The 21,884-nt window shown below is 38.4% G+C and overlaps 2 protein-coding genes across 2 annotated transcripts; one reads left to right on the forward strand and one right to left on the reverse strand.

Annotated features, from left to right (window-relative positions):
• Window positions 1-194: 194 nt before the first annotated feature.
• LOC145782507 (radial spoke head 10 homolog B-like) lies at window positions 195-20,963 on the reverse strand. Its single transcript, XM_082594312.1, has 20 exons — window positions 20,834-20,963; window positions 20,289-20,377; window positions 17,455-17,688; window positions 17,045-17,172; window positions 16,512-16,626; window positions 16,003-16,203; window positions 14,735-14,911; window positions 8,421-8,568; window positions 8,148-8,260; window positions 7,414-7,600; window positions 6,903-7,017; window positions 6,367-6,604; window positions 6,144-6,251; window positions 5,582-5,685; window positions 4,771-4,858; window positions 4,590-4,656; window positions 3,376-3,501; window positions 2,439-2,640; window positions 1,602-1,707; window positions 195-1,112 (listed from the first exon to the last, which is right to left on the reverse strand). Exons 1-20 carry the CDS (start codon window positions 20,883-20,885, stop codon window positions 1,020-1,022), a joined length of 2,691 nt encoding a protein of 896 aa, XP_082450438.1. The 5' UTR covers window positions 20,886-20,963; the 3' UTR covers window positions 195-1,019.
• Window positions 9,037-10,181, forward strand: LOC145767221 (uncharacterized). Its single transcript, XM_082579009.1, has 2 exons — window positions 9,037-9,483; window positions 9,911-10,181. Exons 1-2 carry the CDS (start codon window positions 9,232-9,234, stop codon window positions 10,061-10,063), a joined length of 405 nt encoding a protein of 134 aa, XP_082435135.1. The 5' UTR covers window positions 9,037-9,231; the 3' UTR covers window positions 10,064-10,181.
• Window positions 20,964-21,884: the final 921 nt, after the last annotated feature.

Genomic DNA, 21,884 nt, shown 5'->3' on the forward strand with positions numbered 1-21,884 from the left:
GAATGGCGTCTTCCATTTTCATTCGACTGGGGCCGCAGTGAAAATGTTTTTCCCAAGGCAGCAGTGGTATTATCCCTGTTCGTGAATTCGGCTTCACCGTTGTCGACTTGTTTCATTGCCGACGTGAATCAATGCAATAAATGACTGATTTGCTGGCTGCGTAATATCCTACCGTATACACTATACAAGTTGCATCAGTGGAAGACTGTTGTTTAATCCAGACTTTGCGAGCATGGAATGCGTCTGATAATTCTGTTTCACTGGGGTGTGAAATAGACGAACATTCACAGATATCTTAGTGCATATAAGTTCATTTCAATGCCGTCAAACAATGTGAATAGTGTAACAGGTCGCTCACTCAAATATCAAACTGAATTCAAAATCCATTTTACGTTTCAGATGGATATTGCTCGCTTTGTTATGGCTTATATCAACAGGGTAATTTTGCGCACAAGCTTAAAAATAAACCATCATACAAAAATGTTTGCTTTATACATCCAAACAACCCACTTCCTGTCATGTGAGCAAGGGCGAAGTACAATATTTAAACATAATAAATCAACAAAACCAGTTTACTTATTGTGAAGTATATCATAAATAATTAGATAAAAGATGCTTGCATAACTTTTCATCAACATCGAGGAACCAGAACAGAAGTTGAGGGATATCAGCGGGTATTTCATTACTACTTACTTATACAGTAGACTATTTAAGTACAAAGATTATTGAATCTTGCCCTTACTTGTCAGTCAACAGCTTGGGTTTTATACATAAGGCACATACAGAAAAACTATACGATTTTACTCATTAAAACACGTAAAATAATAGCCAAAGCGACTTAAAATACTGATCAAGTAAAGTGTCTTAAAAATGCATTCATTTTGGTACAAAACACAGTGCAATCGAACAAATACACAACGAAGCTAAATGTTGACTACTGTGAAAGATCTTGCGTTAATTACATCGCACAAAGGCGTTGCAAACATGTTTTCATTGTACAATTCGTTGCTATTTCGGTTTTATCTCTTCTTTTTAAATCTTCCACTTTTTGTTGAACTTGGAACACTGGCCATTGATAACGTCATCGGAGCAGTATCGCTAACTTCGACAGCCTGAAGCAGACGAAACATAATGTTTTGTCGTGTCCGGATTTAACTGGGTGGTTAAAGATTTTAATTTACTGAATAGGTTAATTTTCGCGTCAATTATCCATCCCTGCCATTACCAGGCAGGCAGTGAAGCGCGTAGCCTATTGTACGCTACATCCTGCTTGCAAAAGCTGGGGTTTGTTGTACAGACATGATAGGCTGCATTCCTCCGATGCATAACGTGCTAAACTGTCACAAAATGTGATAATTTTTCGACAACCTGTCTTGCATATGGATAGGGCTAATAGCTGATTATGGAAAATGTGAATGCGGACAATTAAAACATAATCAACACAAACTTAGGCGAAACAATGTAAGTTGTAAGGCTAAAATTTGAACAAAATAAACTTTTTAAAGGCATCTGGTGACTGTGCAGGCCTGTTGACAAATTTCATCTAAAAATTTTCTCGGAAAAATTAATGGCCCTCAAAGGGTTCTTGTGGTTGTACTAACCAAATATCCATTTCCAGCCGAACTACATTCCATTGCGTTGGGAATGGAGGTTACGGGCTCCGGGATGGGCGGCTCGATGGATTCTTCAGAAACCATTTGTCGGCGTCTATTATACAAGTCCAATTAAACGCTAAACGGTTAAAAATTTAATTGCGACTTAGCACATATTCGTTCATGTACAGTAATTAGTTTTATCCAAGTTGTAAGCAAGCAAAATTCAGGGAAATTTTTGAAAACCAAACTCCTGTTTTTAAAGCGGAAAAAATGTTACAAATGCTTGATAGATTTTGTCCTTTAACGTGCTCGTGCAGAATCACAGCGCTTACCGTATATTAAAACGCAAAAGCTCCGCTAATGTTTTCCAATGAAGATCACAAAGTGCTTGATTTCAATTTTAGTGAATCATATTTCTGACAAAACGGGACTTCAAATTCACGTATTCTATCAAACTTAGTTAGATATGAAATCATACCGAATTATCAAAACAAAAACTAAATTTGCCGTAACACACCAGTTTAAAGGTAGGCTACAAGCGACAAAATACAAACGTAGAAACGTGCTAGAGACTAAAATAGGATTGTTTACGTTGGTTAACGTATTTATTTGGTTTCCGTTGCATCTGAATCTCTTAGATACTTGAAGGCACCAAAGAAAATGTTTTAGCACGGTCGCAGTGTCTTCAATACGCACAAACACTAAAAAAAACTAAACATCTTGCATTATACAAAGCTTATGCTCAACAATTCTAGACAGCACAATCTGTCATTTTTACATTGATTGTCTGCAGACGGTGAATCAATGTAAAAATGACGGATTTTGCTGTCTGGAACAGTTTACCTTTGTGCTTCCTGCTCCACAATCTTTAAACGAGCATCCTCTTCGCTTTCCGCTTTCATCCTGGATGCTTCACTCTTTAAAGCTTCCAGGTGATCCCACGAAGGGAAGAAGTAATGTGTGAAAAATTGGTTGAGTTTGTTGCTCCACATGGTGAACTCACTCTGTACTGGATGAACTTCTGAGGGCGCAACTACTGGACCTCCTAAATTTGAAAAGTGATCATAACCTTGTAACTATTTAGAATAGAAACATGACTTTGGTGTCTTATTCCACTAACTCATATACCAGTTATCAATTAAACCAGCTGTTCTTAACCTTTTGCCTTGTCGGCACCACCTTAAAATTACCAACTAGTTCTCGCACCCCCTCCTAGGATTGGCTGAAAAGTAATAGTCGCCTACCGGTCGAAATTTTTGTTGAAACCTGGTAAAACAACTTTGCTTCTTACGTCATATTATAACAAACCTTGATAATTCAGCATCCCCACACCACCTAGTCACATGTCTCGCACCCCTAGTTAAGAACCCCTGCATTAAACGCACCAGTGACACTGAAACAGGTAAAAAATACTAGAAAAGGGACAATATGCTCGTATGCACATTGAAGATACAAAAAGATATTGTTACTAATCACAAGGGTTTATTTTTTTGTACATAAATGCAAAACCTGTTAAAGTTGAAGGCTTCTGATGCACCCTTTAGTATAGGCCTGCACAGCAACAAGATACCAAGCATTGCAATGCTGCAAATTCTTAGAACACTTCTCCGATTTCTTTTCTGTTAATGACAGAGATAGGACAATACAATGTCTAATTGAAAACCAAAACGCTTTCAGAAAACAAACCCAATGCATGTGAATCAACGTTTCCTACCTCTTCCAAGTTTCTTGGGACTCGCACAAAGCAGTCCCAAAAAAATAAACACAAACAACAACCTACCGCAGTTCTCGCCGGCATGAAGCTCTTCGTGTACAATCGACGTATTGTCATCAGCAATGTGAGTTTTGTCTTCTTGCATGCTCATCTGTGAGAGGGTGTGAAGGAACGCTCCCGTGCTACCAGCTCCTGCATTGTTTCAATCTGATATTAATTGCACGAAACATGGGCTCACTGCATGTCTAAGTAGCTACTACAAAGCACAAGTCATAACCTTGCTGTGATGGTAAACTGTTCAACGGTGCGTGAAAAACTGGCCGGGGTTTATTGAGCTGCTTGTATTGTAAACACTATGGAATACCAAAATTTTCGTGTCGATTAATATTATGGATTAATTCATATTTCCTTTTCATTGAAATGGGGATCATGCAATTTACATTTCCTTTATTAGTTGTTACTATCTCACAGAAAAAAGTTGGTTATCTTTAATACAATTAAGCTTAAATTCTCTTATTTGGAAATTTATTGTTTAATTTTGTTTTACCACTGCAATATATTGACTAGGAAAAATGCCACTGTAAGGAAATTTATACAAAAAAAAAACTCTATTGTAGGCTGTAGGGGAGTGTAAGCTATTCAAATCTAATCGTATAAACTAAAAGCGAAGTTTGTGATTTTTTCAAAAGCACTTTCCTATGTTATGCTATATTTCAAGATTTTCCTCGCAGTACAGAACAATTTTAAGCAAGATGAGCTTTCCATTACGTTAATAACAGGCTAACGTGTGTTTTTATATAGCGCTGTATCCGTTGAATATTGCCTATGTATTGTTTTTATTGCTTTTCAAAGCAGACAGCGTCAGTTCAGCCGAATAGAGGCGCAGCACATTATTATCCTGAATCCATTGCTTTGTTCAGTACCAAGCAGAAACAAGATTCAGTGGGCTAGCTCTTTTAAAAAGACTTTGCTACGACCTGATAGGGCATCGAACCAGGGCCGGATTTAGCTGATGGGGGCCTCGGGGCACTTTTAGATCGGGGGGCCCCCGTGCAAAAATTTTTTTCAAGCCTACGGCGCGAAAAACCACCTTTACGTCTACAGTAGCATTAATCCAGCACAACACAGCAATTTGCAGAAACGTCAAAGGCTGAAAGAAAAAAAGTTAACACAAAATCACATTTTTTCCACGTAGGGGGCCCTTCAGAAGTCGGGGGGCCCGGGGCACCTGCACCCTCTGCCCCCCCCTAAATCCGGGCCTGCATCGAACCCATGCCTACCTGCATTTGAAACGACAGATTGCATGCTTGTGTGTTGTCGTCCACCTTCAACACGCTCATCGTCCATCTAAGGATATTAGACGCCGAGTTAGCAAAATTACTTACTTTTGTTATCGATGTAATCAAACGCAAAACTAGTTTTAATCTTCAAACAACACCAGGGAATTGAAGCATAGCTTACCTGCGAAAAGGTGTCTGTGGACATAGCTGGGTTTGTGGCGCCTTGCTCAGAAACAGATTGCGAGACAGAGGACACTGGCCGAGTTATTCTGACAAACAAGAAATAGCTAAGTCTAAAAATGCAGTAATCTCTTGTTCGATAGCATATACACTACAGCTAATAGTTATAATCTATCCCTACATAGCCACATTGATTTATACGAGAGCTTTAAACCTTAGATTAGCCTACGTCATGGCTAAGAGGGCTCGCAAAAGTTTTAAAACCTTACGATGCGCTTGTAACTTAACAATGGTAGCAGCATGGACATTTTAAATCAGCGTGAAGTGAAACAATCAAACATTTGCTAAAACCTTGTTTAAAATTTTTTAAATCAATATAGGGTCATACCAAAACAAGATTCTATTCAGCGGATCGTATAATTTACAACTTGGCTTTAGACGAGAAAATAAAATGTTTAGTTTGTACCGGTAGCCTACATTTTCATTATTATCTTTTGTTTACTTGTCATTCCGCATGGTTTTTCCGCGCCGCCATGTTGAAACATCGACAATCAATATGTATTTACAGATTAGCAGGAAGTGGCGTGCAAAAGTTGTACTAAAATAACTTAAGTCGTCTCTCTATATTAGGCTACTACTAAACGTTTAAGTTGGACTTTCACGTCGTAACGTGAAGTCAAAAATTTGGATAGGAATCACCAAAACTTCTGGTGTAGGCTACAATGAGTTGCAGGACTTTTTACTTATGTTGGAAAACTTCTGACAGTAGGCTACAAATAGCAGAGTGCTTTCACTGTGATAAAGTTCGTTACCTTCCACCCTGCTGTTCATCAATAAGTGAAGGCTGCAGCATGTCATCACTGACAAAGTTGACAGCAATTCCTATCAAAGCTTCAAAAAATTCCAAAAACGTCATCTGTGAAAAATGAGTTAGTTATGATTTTATGTGTTTATTTTCATCTAACAAATGTATGTACGTTGCTCTCACCGATATACATGGCAGATAGTTTCAGAGCACCCGTGTATAAGCGTGGCTGAACATATTGCAATACAAAATTCATTTTATCAAGACTACAGATTTAAGGTGTCTATGGTTGAGCTGGACGAAGTTTATTAGCATTCATAAAGACTATTATGAGGGAAATATCACACACACGTTGATTCAGAGGTAGGCAGCCTATTACTAGCCACCTACACAGGGTTTTCTACTATCAGCAAAAAGGTCGACTTTTGAAATGTGGCAATTAAAAACTTCACTGCTTAGTTGATGAAACGAACTTGTAGGCTACAAAATTTACTTCTGGCGATCTCAACACAATAAAATACGATAACGATCTCACAACTAAACAAAATCTTTAGAAGCAACATTCTCACCTCAACCTCCATGTTACATGTTTCCCCATCAAAGACAGAGGGGTCGTCAGAAGAAAGAATATCAAGAACCGCCTTTGTGCTCAGTTGAGGACTGATCACCTTCAAATCCTACAATGATAACACAGTAAAAAGATTTCAACAATGCCGATCCATTGGAGTTAGAGCGTTAGACGAATGTGTTGATTTCGATGCCGGATTGCGTTACATGAAAAAACAAACTTGCCTTCAAAAGAAACAAAAACGCCCTCATGCAGAGCCGTGGTTCGTGAGGGGGTTGTTTTGCGGGGGTGCACACGCGTTGATAGATATGCCAGGAACGGTCCATGTAGGCGAGAGCGTTCACTGCTCTACGAGGTTCGAACAAGAAATGGCCGCCGACTCGACAAGAGTACCTCAGAATATGGTTGTCGATTAACCGCAGCAAGCAACCGGATAGAACCGCTTTTTTCGTGTTTGAATCACTGCAAGAAATCCAGATTTCTCTGGTTAGTAGAATAACAGAAATTTTGTTGCATGTTAAAATTGTATGTAAAAAGAAGCTTTACTGTATGAACAACCAACCGCTACAGGTGTAGACTAAAATATTCTTGGCGGAGATGTTGCTTCGGTTCGACGATGCAAAACGCCATAAAAATCATCACGATATTATAGTAACATGTGATGCCTACAACCCAAACAGCAAATCAGTCATTTTTTACATTGATTCAACGTCTGTGAAAAACGACTGATTTGCTATCTGAGAAGATGACTGCTAGCTACCTGGTTGCTTCATTCTTGTAAATCATGTAGCTGAGCACCACACAGGCGGTGAGGAACTCCCTCAGCAGTAACTTTTCCATCGGGTTGTGCACGTCATCACCGGCATGGCACTTCGCTGAAAAACAATGGGTTTCCGTGAGAAGGGTGGTACGTGAACCTAAACAACTGCTATTTTCTGCAGTACGTCTTTTAGGCGAAAAGTATCAGCTTGAAATTGTCAAGTATTCACTCACAAGAAACACTACCAGCAATGAACTCATGCAAACATTTTCTTCTTTCATCGAGAAATGGTTTGCAAGTAGATGGTTAGCTAAGCTAACAATTGGAAAACTTCACTCTGCCAATCTCGGTAACCGGCCCTTCGTCAAGAGCCTCTACAAGTAGGCTATGCGAAACTACCAGGAATAACCTATCAAGGCTTTGTCAGTCCGAGGATAAAGATTCAAAACCAACCAACCATTCGCGTTAACTGATAAATTTCTGCTTCTACAATTAAACATAAGTAACTTACCAATAGCCCTGTCCATGACCGACAAAGAGTAGCTGTGATGGTGGATCCGGCAATCCTTCAAGAACCTCCAGAACTGAAACCGTGTCATTACAAACGTGTTGTCAGGAGATCGGTCGTGGCCTAGCGCACTGTAAAAACTGTACACTCGTCGTAGAATGGACAGGTTCCGTAGCATCAACAGCGTGACCTGGTTACAAGTAGCAAAATTATTTGCCAAGATTTTTGACTTAAATCATGCATCTACTTCAACACCCAAGTAACTGTTCATGTAGCCTACGCTTTAAAGTCATTACAACACTTTTTCACTAACGTTCATTGGCGAGCTAGATTATTATTAAACACACTAACAGCAAAATCAAAGTGCAATGCCTGCACCATACAAGAGACTTTTACATAGCAATACTTGTTTTCCGGATTTCCTTCTTAACAAGAAGGTATAGCGCAGTGTTTTATGAAGATCAAAATAACTGTGTTTTTTCTTCTACACAATTAAGCGTCATGTGATTTTGTTTCTCCTCTGCCTTGCCGTTTCATTCTTATACGTTTTATTTTGCGATTTTGTATATGTAGATTAGTGTTGTAATTTCAATTTATGTGCAACATCAGTCAGTTGGTTACTTGATAAGAGCTAACATCAGTAATTCAGTATGGTCGAAAACGTTTGTCATTTTTACTTTATTTTCATGTTAGCCGATCATTAAATAACTGCTCAGAAAAATTATTATCAAAAATACTTCTTTTAATTCCTTTTCTCGTTCGCTTTCCTTGAAATCATCTAAGATGGAGTCGATATCCAAAGCAAAGCTAGTACCCAACAGATCACCTTCCTTTGTGGTGCCTTCTTGAGCTGAAACAAAACTAATTTTTCAGAGGAAGCGCTTTGGTAAAGACTTAACTTACTGACTTGAAACTTCCAAGAAACTGCAAAAAAAATAAAAAAAAAGATCTTTTTGTGTGGAAATTATTTTGTAATATAGAATACTATCAGCTGAAATATAGAAACAAACCTTCTTTCCAGTCGAATGGCGTTCGTACTCGAATCTCGCTTGAATCCAAGTTTTCATTTCCATCCAAGCGGAATTCAGGGTGCTCCACCATGTGGTCATTTTCAAACTGACCTTCAAAAACTTTCCCGTTTTTGAAAATGAACTTTCCCTGAAACGAAACGAAATAAATTACGCATCGACCAGATTGCGATGAAGACAAAGTTTCCAAAATCTATATTTCTGATTTAAAGTTTTAACGTCTATTAGACCAAATGACATGGCATAACTCTATAATCACAAGAAAGCAGTTGTACGAAACGAACTCAAGCGATCTACTCCAGTTACCCAGACAGCAAAATTCGTTATTTTTACATTGATTCAACGTCTGCAGACGTTGAATCAATGTAAAAATGACGGATTTTGCTGCCTAGGTATGTAGATTACACACGAACGAACACAAACTGGAGTTAATGTTATAGTCGTCATCTACGTTGAATATATGTAACTCGTGACCAGCGTCACTACATAATCACCGTTCAGCGTTTTCTGGTACAGACGTTGGAATTGATTACCACCGCACTGCGCGTGTAATCAATTGAGCGTTCTGTACCACGTTCCTTAGTTGATTGTTTTGCGTTTCTTTCTTACTATATATTGCGTTGATTTCATACACTGAATCAGTAAGTAACAAGAGGTAAATGGTTTTCTCACTTGGTTGGCTATCGCTACAATTATTATTGTTTATTTTATATTAAACGTCTGGAAATACAACAGACATTTAACTGGCGTCGTCGGCAGGATCTTTACAGAATTTCTACAGGATTTTAGAAACATGGAGAAGCTGATCGAAGTCCTGCAACAACAAATTGCCAACCAAGAACGCCAGACGAAGGAGCAAATTGCCAGACAAGAAGAACGTCACCAAGAACAAGTACAACGTCACCAAGAACAAGTACAACGTCACCAAGAACAAGAACAACGTCATCAAGATCAAATTGCCAACCAAGAAAAGCGCCACCTTGAACAACTACGAGAAATACGAGCCCAAACTTCAAGACCACAACCAACAACAATACAACAACAGGTATCTTTACCTAAGTTTGTAACGTTTGATGCCACCACTGAACTGTGGGCAGACTATTGGAAGAGGTTTAACACCTTTGTAGCAGCACATTCAGTCGCACAAGACAAAATGCCGCAGGTTTTTCTCACCAATCAATCACCTACAATCTACAAAATGTTAACAAATTTGGCTGCGCAGGAAACAAACCCAAAAGAAGTCAACGATCTCACCATGACGGAAATTACAAACTACATGGCTCAACAATTCGACCCAAAACGCTTCATCGTGAGGGAGCGATTCCGTTTCTGGAGCGAAATGAAGCGCAAGCCCGGTGAAACAGCTCAAGAACTAGCCATCCGCATACGTCAGGCAGCTGCCACCTGTGACTTCTCGTCCATTTCAAATCCATTGGACGAAGCTTTACGTACTCGTTTTATTTGTTCAATAGGTAACGAGGCGGTGCTTAAGGCGTTATTCAAAATCAGAGCTGATGAACTTACTTTCAAACGTGCGGTGGAGGTTGCATCAGAAACCGAAGAGGCAGCCAAGGTGGCCAAAGAAACTGTTTACGGCACTCCACCAGCACCAGTTGCGAAAGTAAGGACCATCAGCAAACCTCCAAAAACTAGGCAACTTACAGGTACTTTCTTTTCTTCTAAAAATAAAGAATGCTATCGCTGTGGTAATTCCAACCACAACGCCAATGACTGTAGGTTTAAGAAAGCCACTTGCCATTTCTGCAATATTACGGGACACTTACAGAGTGTTTGTCGAAAGAAAGCTAGACAGTTCAAACCTTCTAAGGTAAATTGTATCGAGGAAATTAACATGCTTTCTAGTTCTTGCAGAAAACCTCGAAATTCAAAGTTGGAAGTACCGATCTCCATTAATTCGGTAACCACACACTTAGAACTGGACACTGCTACAAATGGAAATTTCCTTTCCAGCGACGTCTGGACTCGGGTAGGCGCACCTCAATTGCAAGCACCAGTGTCGCAGTTCCAATCTGCTACCAAGCATCTACTACCAATCACGGGTTCTTTCACGGCCCAGGTAACTTGTCCTTCCACGGGAAGGTCAGATAATATTTCTTTTGTAGTCACGACAGTCAAAGGACTAAACTTGCTAGGTCGTGATGCAATCTCGTCTTTAGGAATTTCTATCGATAAATTCCTTCTGTCTAACTGTTCTACTTTACAGAGCATCCAGTCATGCGACAAGCCTGATAAGAGTCTGGAGAAGGCATGCTCCCTCTTATGTGACGAGTTCAAAGATGTTTTTAAGCCTGAACTCGGGTGCTTGCGAGATTATGAACTAGACATAGATTTTAAGTCTGATGCTAAACCTGTTTTTCTCAAACCTAGGCCTGTACCTTTCGCGCTAAAGGAGGACTTAGCACAAGCCTATGATTCGGGCATTGCACGTGGTGTATGGACACCAGTTCAGTTTTGCGATTGGGGCACACCGGTTGTTCCAGTCCGTAAGCCTTCAAACTCTTCAGAAGCGAAGGCCAAGTTACGCATATGTGGCGATTATTCAGTCACGGTGAACCCTTCCCTGGAGACCCATCGTCACCCGTTACCCTTACCAGAAGACTTAATGCAAAAGTTGGGTGGTGGGTATGGTTTCAGCAAGATAGACTTGGCTGATGCCTACAATCAGATTCGACTTGGTCCTGACAGTCGAAAACGACTCGCATTAAGCACTCACCGTGGCGTACTTTTACAAAATGTTTTACCTTTTGGCATATCTTCTGCTCCAGGTTATTTTCAGAAGATCATGGACGACCTTACAGCCGACCTTCCAGGGGTTGCAGTCTACCTAGACGACATTCTTGTCAGTGGCACTACTGCTGAGGAGCATCTCCAGAATCTTAGACGGCTCCTCGATCGACTTCACTCAAAAGGCCTGAGGTGTAGGAAAGACAAGTGTAAGTTTGCACAACCTCAGGTAGAGTATCTCGGACACATTTTGTCCAGGCAGGGCATCTCCAAAGGTCCCAAGGTAAACGCCGTACTGGAGATGTCTGCCCCCACTGACGTATCTTCTCTTCGTTCGTTTTTAGGTTCCTTACAATTTTATTCGAAGTTTCTACCGTTGAACGCTTCTACTGTAGCAGAACCACTATACCATCTCACGAAAAAGGACATTCCTTGGAGATGGGGAAAACAAGAGGAAAACTCTTTTGCTCAGCTGAAGCATCATCTATCTACTGATGAGGTTCTTACACATTTCAATGCGTCACTTCCGGTAGGTATCGCATGTGATGCTTCTAGTGTGGGCATCGGTGCTACTTTGTTTCACCGTTACCCAGATGGCACAGAACGGCCTATAGCAAACGTTTCAAAGATATTAACAGCTTCGCAGAGAAACTATAGTCAAATTCAGAAAGAGGCTTTGTCGATAATTTTTGCGCTAAAGAAGTTCTATCAATATCTTTTTGGTAGATCATTCATTTTGGTCACAGATCATAAACCATTGCTTAGTCTTTTTGGCCCGACCAAATCGACACCTTCTTTGGCAGCAAATCGTTTGGCTCGTTGGGCACTCTTTTTGTCGCAATTTACATACACTATTGAGTACAGGAAGACGAAGGATCATCAAAACGCTGATGCTTTGAGTCGCTTACCAGCAGGAGGGGATAAAGTCTTCGATGAAGAGGAAAGTGCGGATGACATTGATATCGTCTGCGCTATCGATGCTTTGGATTTGCAGGTCCAGACCCCAAATGCTGCCTCACTGCGTAAAGAATCTTCTAAAGATCCTACCATTTCCACGGTAATGCGTTTCATTCATGAAGGATGGCCGGCCAAGTCTTCTCCACAAGACCCGGTCGAACCGTTTCGTAAGTACGCAGACTCTCTTTCTACTTGTTACGGATGTCTACTTTACGGTTCCAGAGTGGTCATCCCGTTCAAACTTCGTCCTTCCGTCCTTCAATTGCTTCATGAAGGACATTTCGGCATTGAGAGAATGAAGCAGTTGGCAAGAACGTCCGTCTACTGGCCAAACATTGACCGAGACATAGCGGAACTTTGTCACAAGTGCAGTACCTGTGGCGAATATCAACCGCAATCTAAAACCCAGGTCCAATCATGGACGGTTCCAGAAGCACCGTGGAGTCGCTTGCACATAGATCATGCGGTAGAATTCATGGGTTACCATTGGTTACTCAGCATTGATGCTTTTTCTAAATACCCATGTATTCATGCTACTACTTCTTTATCTTCAACAGCTACTATCAACCTGCTAGAAGAAGATTTTGCTCATTTCGGCTATCCCCATACTATAGTTACCGATAATGCTACTACTTTTAAATCCACAGAATTTCAAACTTTCTGTAAGGAGAGGGGTATGGTACACATCACGGGTGCACCTTACCATCCGGAAACCAATGGAGCGGCGGAGCGCCTCGTACGTACGTTCAAGCAAGCACTTCGCAAATCTTCCCTACCCCCGAAGCAGGCCGTCTTGGAATTCCTACAGCAATATCGACGCACGCCCACTCCGAGTGGCTACTCTCCAAGCCAATTACTCAACAATCGTCAGATTCGAACCAAGATCGACACGCTTCTCCCTACACCGTCTCAAGTGGTACCCCGACAAAACCCTCACAACACCGACGCCTCCGAAGGTACCAAACGACATTTCAAACCGGGAGATCCCTGTTACGCGTTATCATTCACTCCACGACGGAGCCAGGATCCTCATTGGGTTCCAGCCGAGGTGATCAAGCGACAGGGTAGCCGAATCTTCCTGGTACGTCTGCTGCCACATGGTCCGACGTGGAGGCGCCATATGGACCAACTGCAACCTCGCTATGCATCATCGGAGGACCAGGAGCCGGGAGATACTCCTGCACCAACAATCGACTCTTCCGCTGTCTCCACCTCAGCCCGAACGAATTCGGACGACACACCGACTGTACCGGAATTCGGGCCACACAACCCACGAAGGTCGAGCCGTCGCCGCAGACCTCCGGCTCGTTTCGGACTTTGAGTTTTATTGTTAATTCGGTGTCTTGTTCATTTTTTATGTTTGTGTATAAAAATTATCGGGGAGGTGTTATAGTCGTCATCTACGTTGAATATATGTAACTCGTGACCAGCGTCACTACATAATCACCGTTCAGCGTTTTCTGGTACAGACGTTGGAATTGATTACCACCGCACTGCGCGTGTAATCAATTGAGCGTTCTGTACCACGTTCCTTAGTTGATTGTTTTGCGTTTCTTTCTTACTATATATTGCGTTGATTTCATACACTGAATCAGTAAGTAACAAGAGGTAAATGGTTTTCTCACTTGGTTGGCTATCGCTACAATTATTATTGTTTATTTTATATTAAACGTCTGGAAATACAACAGTTAAAAATGCACTTAACACAAAACAACTCAAAGGCTTGTCACTATACCACCTTTGAGGAAAGAAAAACAATTATAAGAATAAGTGTTCGAGCTATCGTGTGTCTTGTCTTTCAAGGTATAAGGATAAAACAAAAGACTTGGAAACGTGAAACCTTTTGTTGAGACTTGTTTATGATTTCAAACTAACTCCAGTTGTAGCAATTGTGAAGTAAGTAGTCAAAAGAAAACAAGAATGTTTCATATCAGACAATAGAAATGGACATCTGCTGGGTTGCAAAATACGAACAATTTTATAATTTGCTTCAATAGCACGTATCGACATCTTCAAAAATATAACAGTTAACATCTTTTGATTTATTTCTTGGTAAAAGCAAAATTACGGTTAGGCTCGCAAAGCGACATGCGAATACGACAGAGAGAAACAAAATGTTGACTACCTTATTCCTGAGTTCACCGATTTTAAGACACAAAACGGGATGTACGGTATAGCAACACAGGACAAGACTACTCAAAGCTGGTTTGTCATTCTAGCCTGTCTAGAATTTTGAACAAATCTATTTCACATGAAACAAAAGCATGTAGCAAATATTGATGCTGTTTCGCTTGTTTTTCTTATCAAGAAAAGAGCCTTAATGGACTTAATGGGTGTAAACATGATTTACAAATTAAACAACAAGATATTTACTCAGTTACAAACAAATAGGTCAAAATACCAAATCATCATGTTGCAGATTGCGATTTCGGATATTTAATCCTCTAAAGTATTTAATGCATCACTTAATTCCATTCATAATTTGTAGAAAAATTACTGCTCTTAGTCTTAGACTAAATTTATTTGTATCTTAGCAACCGCATAACAACTTTAGGGTATTTTGGAACTAAACTATTGTATTTTGCTGTACTCACCCAGCCATGCTTTTTATTATTTTCCCATTCTCCATTGTACACAGCTCCACTGGCAAAAAAGAACTTCCCATGACCATGGCGAAGACCGTTGATGAAGTCACCCACATATTCGTTCCGTAGCGGGTACTGGGAGCCAGGTACTCGATTCAGGTACCACGTGTGAGTTCCACATCCATGCTGAGGTTATTCAAAAACACAAGTCCAGACAAATTTTAATAAATACAAATAAATGAACTAACAAAAAGAAACTCGTTTTCGATAAATCAGGTGATAAAAGCAGAACAGTCCAAAGCCAGGCCAATGTCTGACGCAAAACGTTGTTCAATCCAGTGATTATTATCAACTATTTTTATTCACGCGTTATTAGGATGTTTCGTACAACATTCGCCTACAGTGAAGCCCTACAACCAGAAAAGTTCTGTCGTGTCATATCAAAGTGGAAGGAAAGACAAATTTTGTATTTTATTAACCTGGATTAGTCACGTTCTCGATTTGATTTTGAATCTTTATCCTCGGACTAACAAAGCCTTGATAGGATATTACTGGTAGTTTCGCATACTTGTAGAGGCTCTTGACACAGGGCCGGTTACCGAGATTGGCAAAGTGAAGTTTTCCGATTGTTGAAGTGTTGTTACCGGGGAATTATTCCATCCAGTAGGTGCCGCTACATGGAGAACAGTCCTTAGAATGTGTTGCTCAAGCGCACAGTCTGAGAGTAGCACCAGCGCCGCTTGATCTTGAAGCTTTCTCGTTCACGAAGCCACGATCTAACCAACTGAGCTACTGGGGAGGACAACTGAGCTATCGGGCTCATTGGCCGTTTTTGCACTTAATTTGTTTGCAATGTGATTCTTCCCTTTTTAATTCTCAAAGCCAGCTAAAAACTTTCAACTGTAAGAACCCGGATGTACTGGTGTCAAATGTTCTTGTAATTGCGTAATCTCAGAAATCGTAATCCTACTAAATGGCATCATTTAGTTATGTCATAAGTAGTAAAGTAACGTATTGTCATATATAGCCTATTGAATTCTCACAAATGGTAATGGGCAGAATAGTGAAAGCACTACCTGAGTAATGGAGCTTGATAAAGCTTTGGATATTATCACGGCACAATATCCTAAGGGAGCCATTGTCAATCAAGATTTAATTGAGAAGAGATCCAATGACAATAAAAAAAAAACTGACATGAGTTTCCAGGCCTTAAATTTTTTTAAAGGAAACTGAAGAATAAAAATGTTAGGCCTGTAGCTTTCCATATTGCACTTTACCTGGACTCCATTCTCCCACATTCCGGAGAATGACTCATCGGTTGTGAGCCATCTCATTGTTCCCTCTCCGTGACGTTTATCGTTCACCCATTGGCCTTCATACACATTGCCAGTGTGGTACCTCCGCACCCCCCATCCATGTCTGGTGTTATTGACCCAATCTCCCTCATACCAGGAGTGCTCGCTGTAATGCATTATTCCCTGCAAGTAGAAAACACTATTTAGTATATTGGCTTAAACGCATTTTTTACATAATTACCTATCAAAATTGACTGAACGCGTAAGATTACACGTAAAAATAGAGAAGAACAGTTGTATTGTTCCCAATGACCTACATAAGCCACAGATTAATTTTTATGTACTGTATTAAAAAGATGATGTATTATCTAGGAATTGCAGTTACTTTCGTATTAATTCACTTATATTTTTACACACGTCAAAGTCACTGTGCGTTTCAAAAAGAAAAATTTATTCAATGACTAAAACAAACAGATATCGCGAAAACTCACTCGACCATGTCTTTTTCCCAAATACCATTGACCAGAATACGAAACGTTAAATTGAGGTGATTTAAAAACCCCAACACCGTGTCTCAAGCCGTTTATGACCTCTCCTTCATAATAACTGAAAACAAAGCAAGATTGGTGAACAAATACACAAACTATTGTCAAAATGATTGGAACATTATGTTATTGGTGCTATTTTTGTTTACCGTATTTTTGTAAAAAGTGGTCACAGTCGTAGCCTACATTGTGTCAAAGTGCATACCCGACGCCGTATTACTGTGAAGTTCTGTTGTATCTTAAAGCTTTACGTTGACTGTAGCGGTGTCGGTTTATTGCAAGGTTACGCTTTTCTTGCTTGAGTACACCATTGCTGAGTTGCAACTTCCAACTTGTTGAGTTAAAGTAGAGTGCCAATAGTGATAGTTGCTATCGTCAGTTGAAGAAGTGTTCATGTTTTACAGATGAATTATTTAGTTCTTTAAAGTGTAAGATGATATAATTTATTCACGATTGTCATTACATTGCTCAGCAGGTACCTTTTATCTTGCCATTGGTACCGTCCGTATCCAGATATTTGGTTGTAGTTCATATCTCCTTCATAGTATACCTCATCTTGCCAAATGTACTTTCCTTTACCATGCATCACGCCATCCAAGAAATTTCCCTGCAAAATATAAACAATTGTAAAGAATTAGTAAACAATTGTTAAGCAAAATACCAAACACAAGTTTTATTAATACATGATGAAAGAAATATATAAATGTGTGATAAATTCTACCAAAAAATGTAAATGCCTTGTTGTTACATAGGAAGTTGTAGCTTCTGTGACACTCACCGCCTTAAACTTCGTGTGAGCATAATAATTACATCTTTGAAAACTACTTAAACTCGTCAGTTGCACAAGTTGAAATAAAATCTTTTGATTTGTACAATAAACCATTTCTACCTCATACGAGTTCCCGCCAATAAACCAAGCATGGCCATGACCTTCGAACTGACCACTTCTTGTTTTTTCTCCTTCGTATCTTGACACTATGATGTCAGACAAAGGGGGTTCGTTGTATACATTTTCCTTTCCTTTAGGTGAAACAACGTTTGACAGCAAGTCACCGCAAAGTCGACCGCTGTCACTTTCAGCAACCGATTTGGTCTCAAGTGCGTCTAATACTTCACTTGGTACCTAAATATAGAAGAGAAATCATTCAGTGCAAGATATCAAAATATTCTGTAACATGCTTTCTTGCAGCCAGAAATATTTTTGGTGGTTGTTAAAAGTGAAATCTAATATTTACAAGCTATTAAGAATTAAGATTATGTTTTTATCTTTAATAAAGGTATTTAAAAGCTGCCATTGAAAGTAAAACAACTTGTTCATTGGATTGCTTGTAATATGAAACAAATAGTTGTGAATAAACCTTGATAAACAAATGTAGTTATTACTATCTGAAGCCTTTACAAATTGTTTCACCTAACGGATCATCAGAAGGTCTGTAAAAACATGTAAACAGTAAAGAATCGATAATTCTGAAAAGATATTAAATATTACAACTGTAATTTAATCTGCCAAAAAAAAAATCTCTAAACCTGTACTTCCTGAGGAGATATTAAATATTACAACTGTAATTTAATCTGCAAAAAAAACCTCTAAACCTGAATTCCTGAAAAGATATTAAATATTATAACCGTAATCCAATCTGCAGAAAAAAACTCCAGAATTACTAAGGACAGCCTCCATCCGCCACGATAAAGTTTCAATCAATTTGTCCCAATGGAAACCAAGCAACATGATGGCAACATCTATGACATCACAAAGAAGCAAAATGCTTGTTATGATCGGCGCATCCTGTAGTAATCTGAACAGAATGAACAAAAATTGTTTTTAAACCTGTAAAAATTAAATGAGATTTACAACCTGTAAAAATGAAATGAAATTCAATTTTTTCAAAATTATAACCTGTAAAAATCCCAAGGAATTGTGATGATGTAACCTGTAGTGTCCTGAACAAATGAAATAAAATCTGTTTATAAACCTGTAAAAATTAAATGAGATTTATAGCCTGTAAAAATCAAATGAAATTTTAAAAACCTGTGAAAATCAAAAGGAATTTATTTTATTTTGAAGTACTTGAGTTTAAATTTGTTTCTATGACGACATTTGCCGACCAGTTCCGAACGCTTGTTCAAAAGGTGGCCACTATCAGCCTTCAGAATGGCCAGCTTTTCAGCCAAACATAGGCCACAATTGTTACGACCACCACCACTATAAGGCCGAGCACAGCTGTGGATGGACCAAGTTATTTGAGGATCAACACCCTTGTCCTTAAGGTCCCAAACTGCCTTAACTGCCAAACTTTAACTTTAACTTTACTTTAACTGCCAAACTTTAACTTTAACTTTTTTTTTTTTAACTTTTAACTTTTTTTTTTTAACTTTAACTTTTTTAACTTTAACTTTAATGCCAAAACTTTAACTGCCAAACGAAACAGTACCGAACTATCTAAGGCAGTTTGGGACCTTAAGGACAAGGGTGTTGATCCTCAAATAACTTGGTCCATCCACAGCTGTGCTCGGCCTTATAGTGGTGGTGGTCGTAACAATTGTGGCCTATGTTTGGCTGAAAAGCTGGCCATTCTGAAGGCTGATAGTGGCCACCTTTTGAACAAGCGTTCGGAACTGGTCGGCAAATGTCGTCATAGAAACAAATTTAAACTCAAGTACTTCAAAATAAAATAAATTCCTTTTGATTTTCACAGGTTTTTAAAATTTCATTTGATTTTTACAGGCTATAAATCTCATTTAATTTTTACAGGTTTATAAACAGATTTTATTTCATTTGTTCAGGACACTACAGGTTACATCATCACAATTCCTTGGGATTTTTACAGGTTATAATTTTGAAAAAATTGATTTTCATTTCATTTTTACAGGTTGTAAATCTCATTTAATTTTTACAGGTTTAAAAACAATTTTTGTTCATTCTGTTCAGATTACTACAGGATGCGCCGATCATAACAAGCATTTTGCTTCTTTGTGATGTCATAGATGTTGCCATCATGTTGCTTGGTTTCCATTGGGACAAATTGATTGAAACTTTATCGTGGCGGATGGAGGCTGTCCTTAGTAATTCTGGAGTTTTTTTCTGCAGATTGGATTACGGTTATAATATTTAATATCTTTTCAGGAATTCAGGTTTAGAGGTTTTTTTTGCAGATTAAATTACAGTTGTAATATTTAATATCTCCTCAGGAAGTACAGGTTTAGAGATTTTTTTTTTTGGCAGATTAAATTACAGTTGTAATATTTAATATCTTTTCAGAATTATCGATTCTTTACTGTTTACATGTTTTTACAGACCTTCTGATGATCCGTTAGGTGAAACAATTTGTAAAGGCTTCAGATAGTAATAACTACATTTGATTTAATTCGCTCTGCTTTGCCTTTTTTGCTTGGCATTGAGCACTTTTTGTAGTATTAATAGTTTTCATTGTTTTAACCTTGATAAACATACATTTTATAAACAAAAAAGCTGATAGACAATAATCATTGGTACAGTAACTTTTTAAGTAAAATAAGCCAGGATAAAAATATTTTGGTTATGCAAGTTTGAACTTGAACCTTTATAAAGTATAGTTAGTTAAAAATTTGTACAACTTTAGGGGAGAAGAAATTTTACAATACCAAAGATAGTGGCACCGCTCTAATGTGTTGTCTATCATCTGTTTGTAGTATTAAAGTTTTGTGATGCATGTTCATGGAAAGACAAGCCAATATGCCAAGTACCTCTACGTTGTGTTCACTGGAAGGCGTTCCTTTCAAACTAGTTTCATTGTCATTCACGGCGTTTCTACTTACATGTACAGAACTGTCTTCTGAATAAAAACAGAACAGGTTAAATGAAAATATACAATTTGAAAAGTATGTAAGAAAAACGTAATAAAAAATATCAACACTAGAAAGAATACTCAATGCCAAGCAATGAAAATTAAACCAATTGAAGTTGATATTGTCAGAAAAACCTTAGCAGCCTGTTTCACCCTTGGTAGGATCTTAAAAAGTTTTTTTTTTTCAAATACAATTTGTGATTCAATTTGATATGCACGTAATACTTTAAATTTATATTAGTTAACAAATATTTTAAGCTGCTACATCAAGTGTAAAATCTTACTATTTCTTGGAATGCAAGCATATGGTATTTAATTGCTTCATTTAAGCTCGGCTAAGGACAGATGAGAACTATTTAATGATTAATGTCCTAACATCATCTACAATTCTACATTCCTATAAAGACATGCTAAAATATGTTTTGCCGTAGAAGTTGTTAATACCTTCTTTGGAATCGATTGATTTTCTGGAAGAACTTTTTCGACCTTTGGCCATTTATTTTCTTCTGTTATTTCCAAATAAGCATAATATTATTCTTAGCAATTTTAAGTTATGTTGTTGTTGTGCATGACTAAATAAAAAAGAGGCATCAATACAAGTTTCTTAATACTGTATTATAATACCTCAAACCAACCTCATTTTAATCATGTTATGTTACTTTATATTAGTGCATAAACTATTTTAATGGTATATACAACCAAGCAACCACACGGCATTTAACATAATCGATTAAAATTGAACAAAACTATAAGCTACAAACGTTTTCGGCCATACACACGTTAGCCCTTATCAAGTAACAAAAAATAACTGCTTGTTCAAGTTTAATCGATTATGTTAAATGCCGTGGTTGCTTGGTTGTATATGTCTGTGGTTGAAAAAAGTGACCTCTTTACCAAAATTGTATTTTAATGGTACTCTGCAAATTTCTAACTGCATTTCGTTTGAAAAAGATTGAAGATTCAAATCAATAGCCTAGTCATGTTAATAGTTTCAATCATTACACTTACAAACAAACTATCAAGGATGTAATTTTATAATCTTTGACAAATTGAAGGATAATAACTCATGATAGGATTGCCAAGATATCACAACATTCTATTTGTTACAGCAAACCTAAGTTGCATCTGACCAAACAACAGCATCCATTTGCTTCAAAATCATGATACCAACATTCAGAACTCTCACATGACGATCAACTACACAAGCTGGGGTAACTGATGCAAGGATTTTTTGGCAAGATCACCAAGAGAGTGAAGGATTATTTCATCTCCAGTATGAATGATAAAAATCGCCAACAACTAATGAAAAGCACATCTCAATAAAAAATTGATTTCATAACAGATGGAAAGCAGTAAAACACAATAACATCTGCTTCTAATAATGAAGCAAGTGTGAAATAGAATAAAAGAATACAATATTCACATTCTATTTTGAAAACGATATCATATGCAAAAGATACCATATATACAAAAACCATAGCCTCGGAGGCTGAGC

This window comes from Aplidium turbinatum, chromosome 1 (genome assembly GCF_918807975.1).
Source record: "Aplidium turbinatum chromosome 1, kaAplTurb1.1, whole genome shotgun sequence".
In the NCBI taxonomy this organism is placed as follows: domain Eukaryota; kingdom Metazoa; phylum Chordata; class Ascidiacea; order Aplousobranchia; family Polyclinidae; genus Aplidium; species Aplidium turbinatum.

Bases quoted from the DNA above. Each gene is read 5' to 3' on its own strand.
- LOC145767221 (XM_082579009.1), top strand. From the start codon at position 9,232: ATGGAGAAGCTGATCGAAGTCCTGCAACAACAAATTGCCAACCAAGAA. The intron at 9,484-9,910 runs GTATCTTTACCT...TTTGTTCAATAG, and splicing joins CAACAACAATACAACAACAG to GTAACGAGGCGGTGCTTAAG.
- LOC145782507 (XM_082594312.1), bottom strand. From the start codon at position 20,885: ATGGCCAAAGGTCGAAAAAGTTCTTCCAGAAAATCAATCGATTCCAAA. The intron at 17,173-17,454 runs GTAGAAATGGTT...TATATTTTGCAG, and splicing joins TTGGCGGGAACTCGTATGAG to GGAAATTTCTTGGATGGCGT. The intron at 6,252-6,366 runs GCAAGTTTGTTT...TTATCATTGTAG, and splicing joins CGTTTTTGTTTCTTTTGAAG to GATTTGAAGGTGATCAGTCC.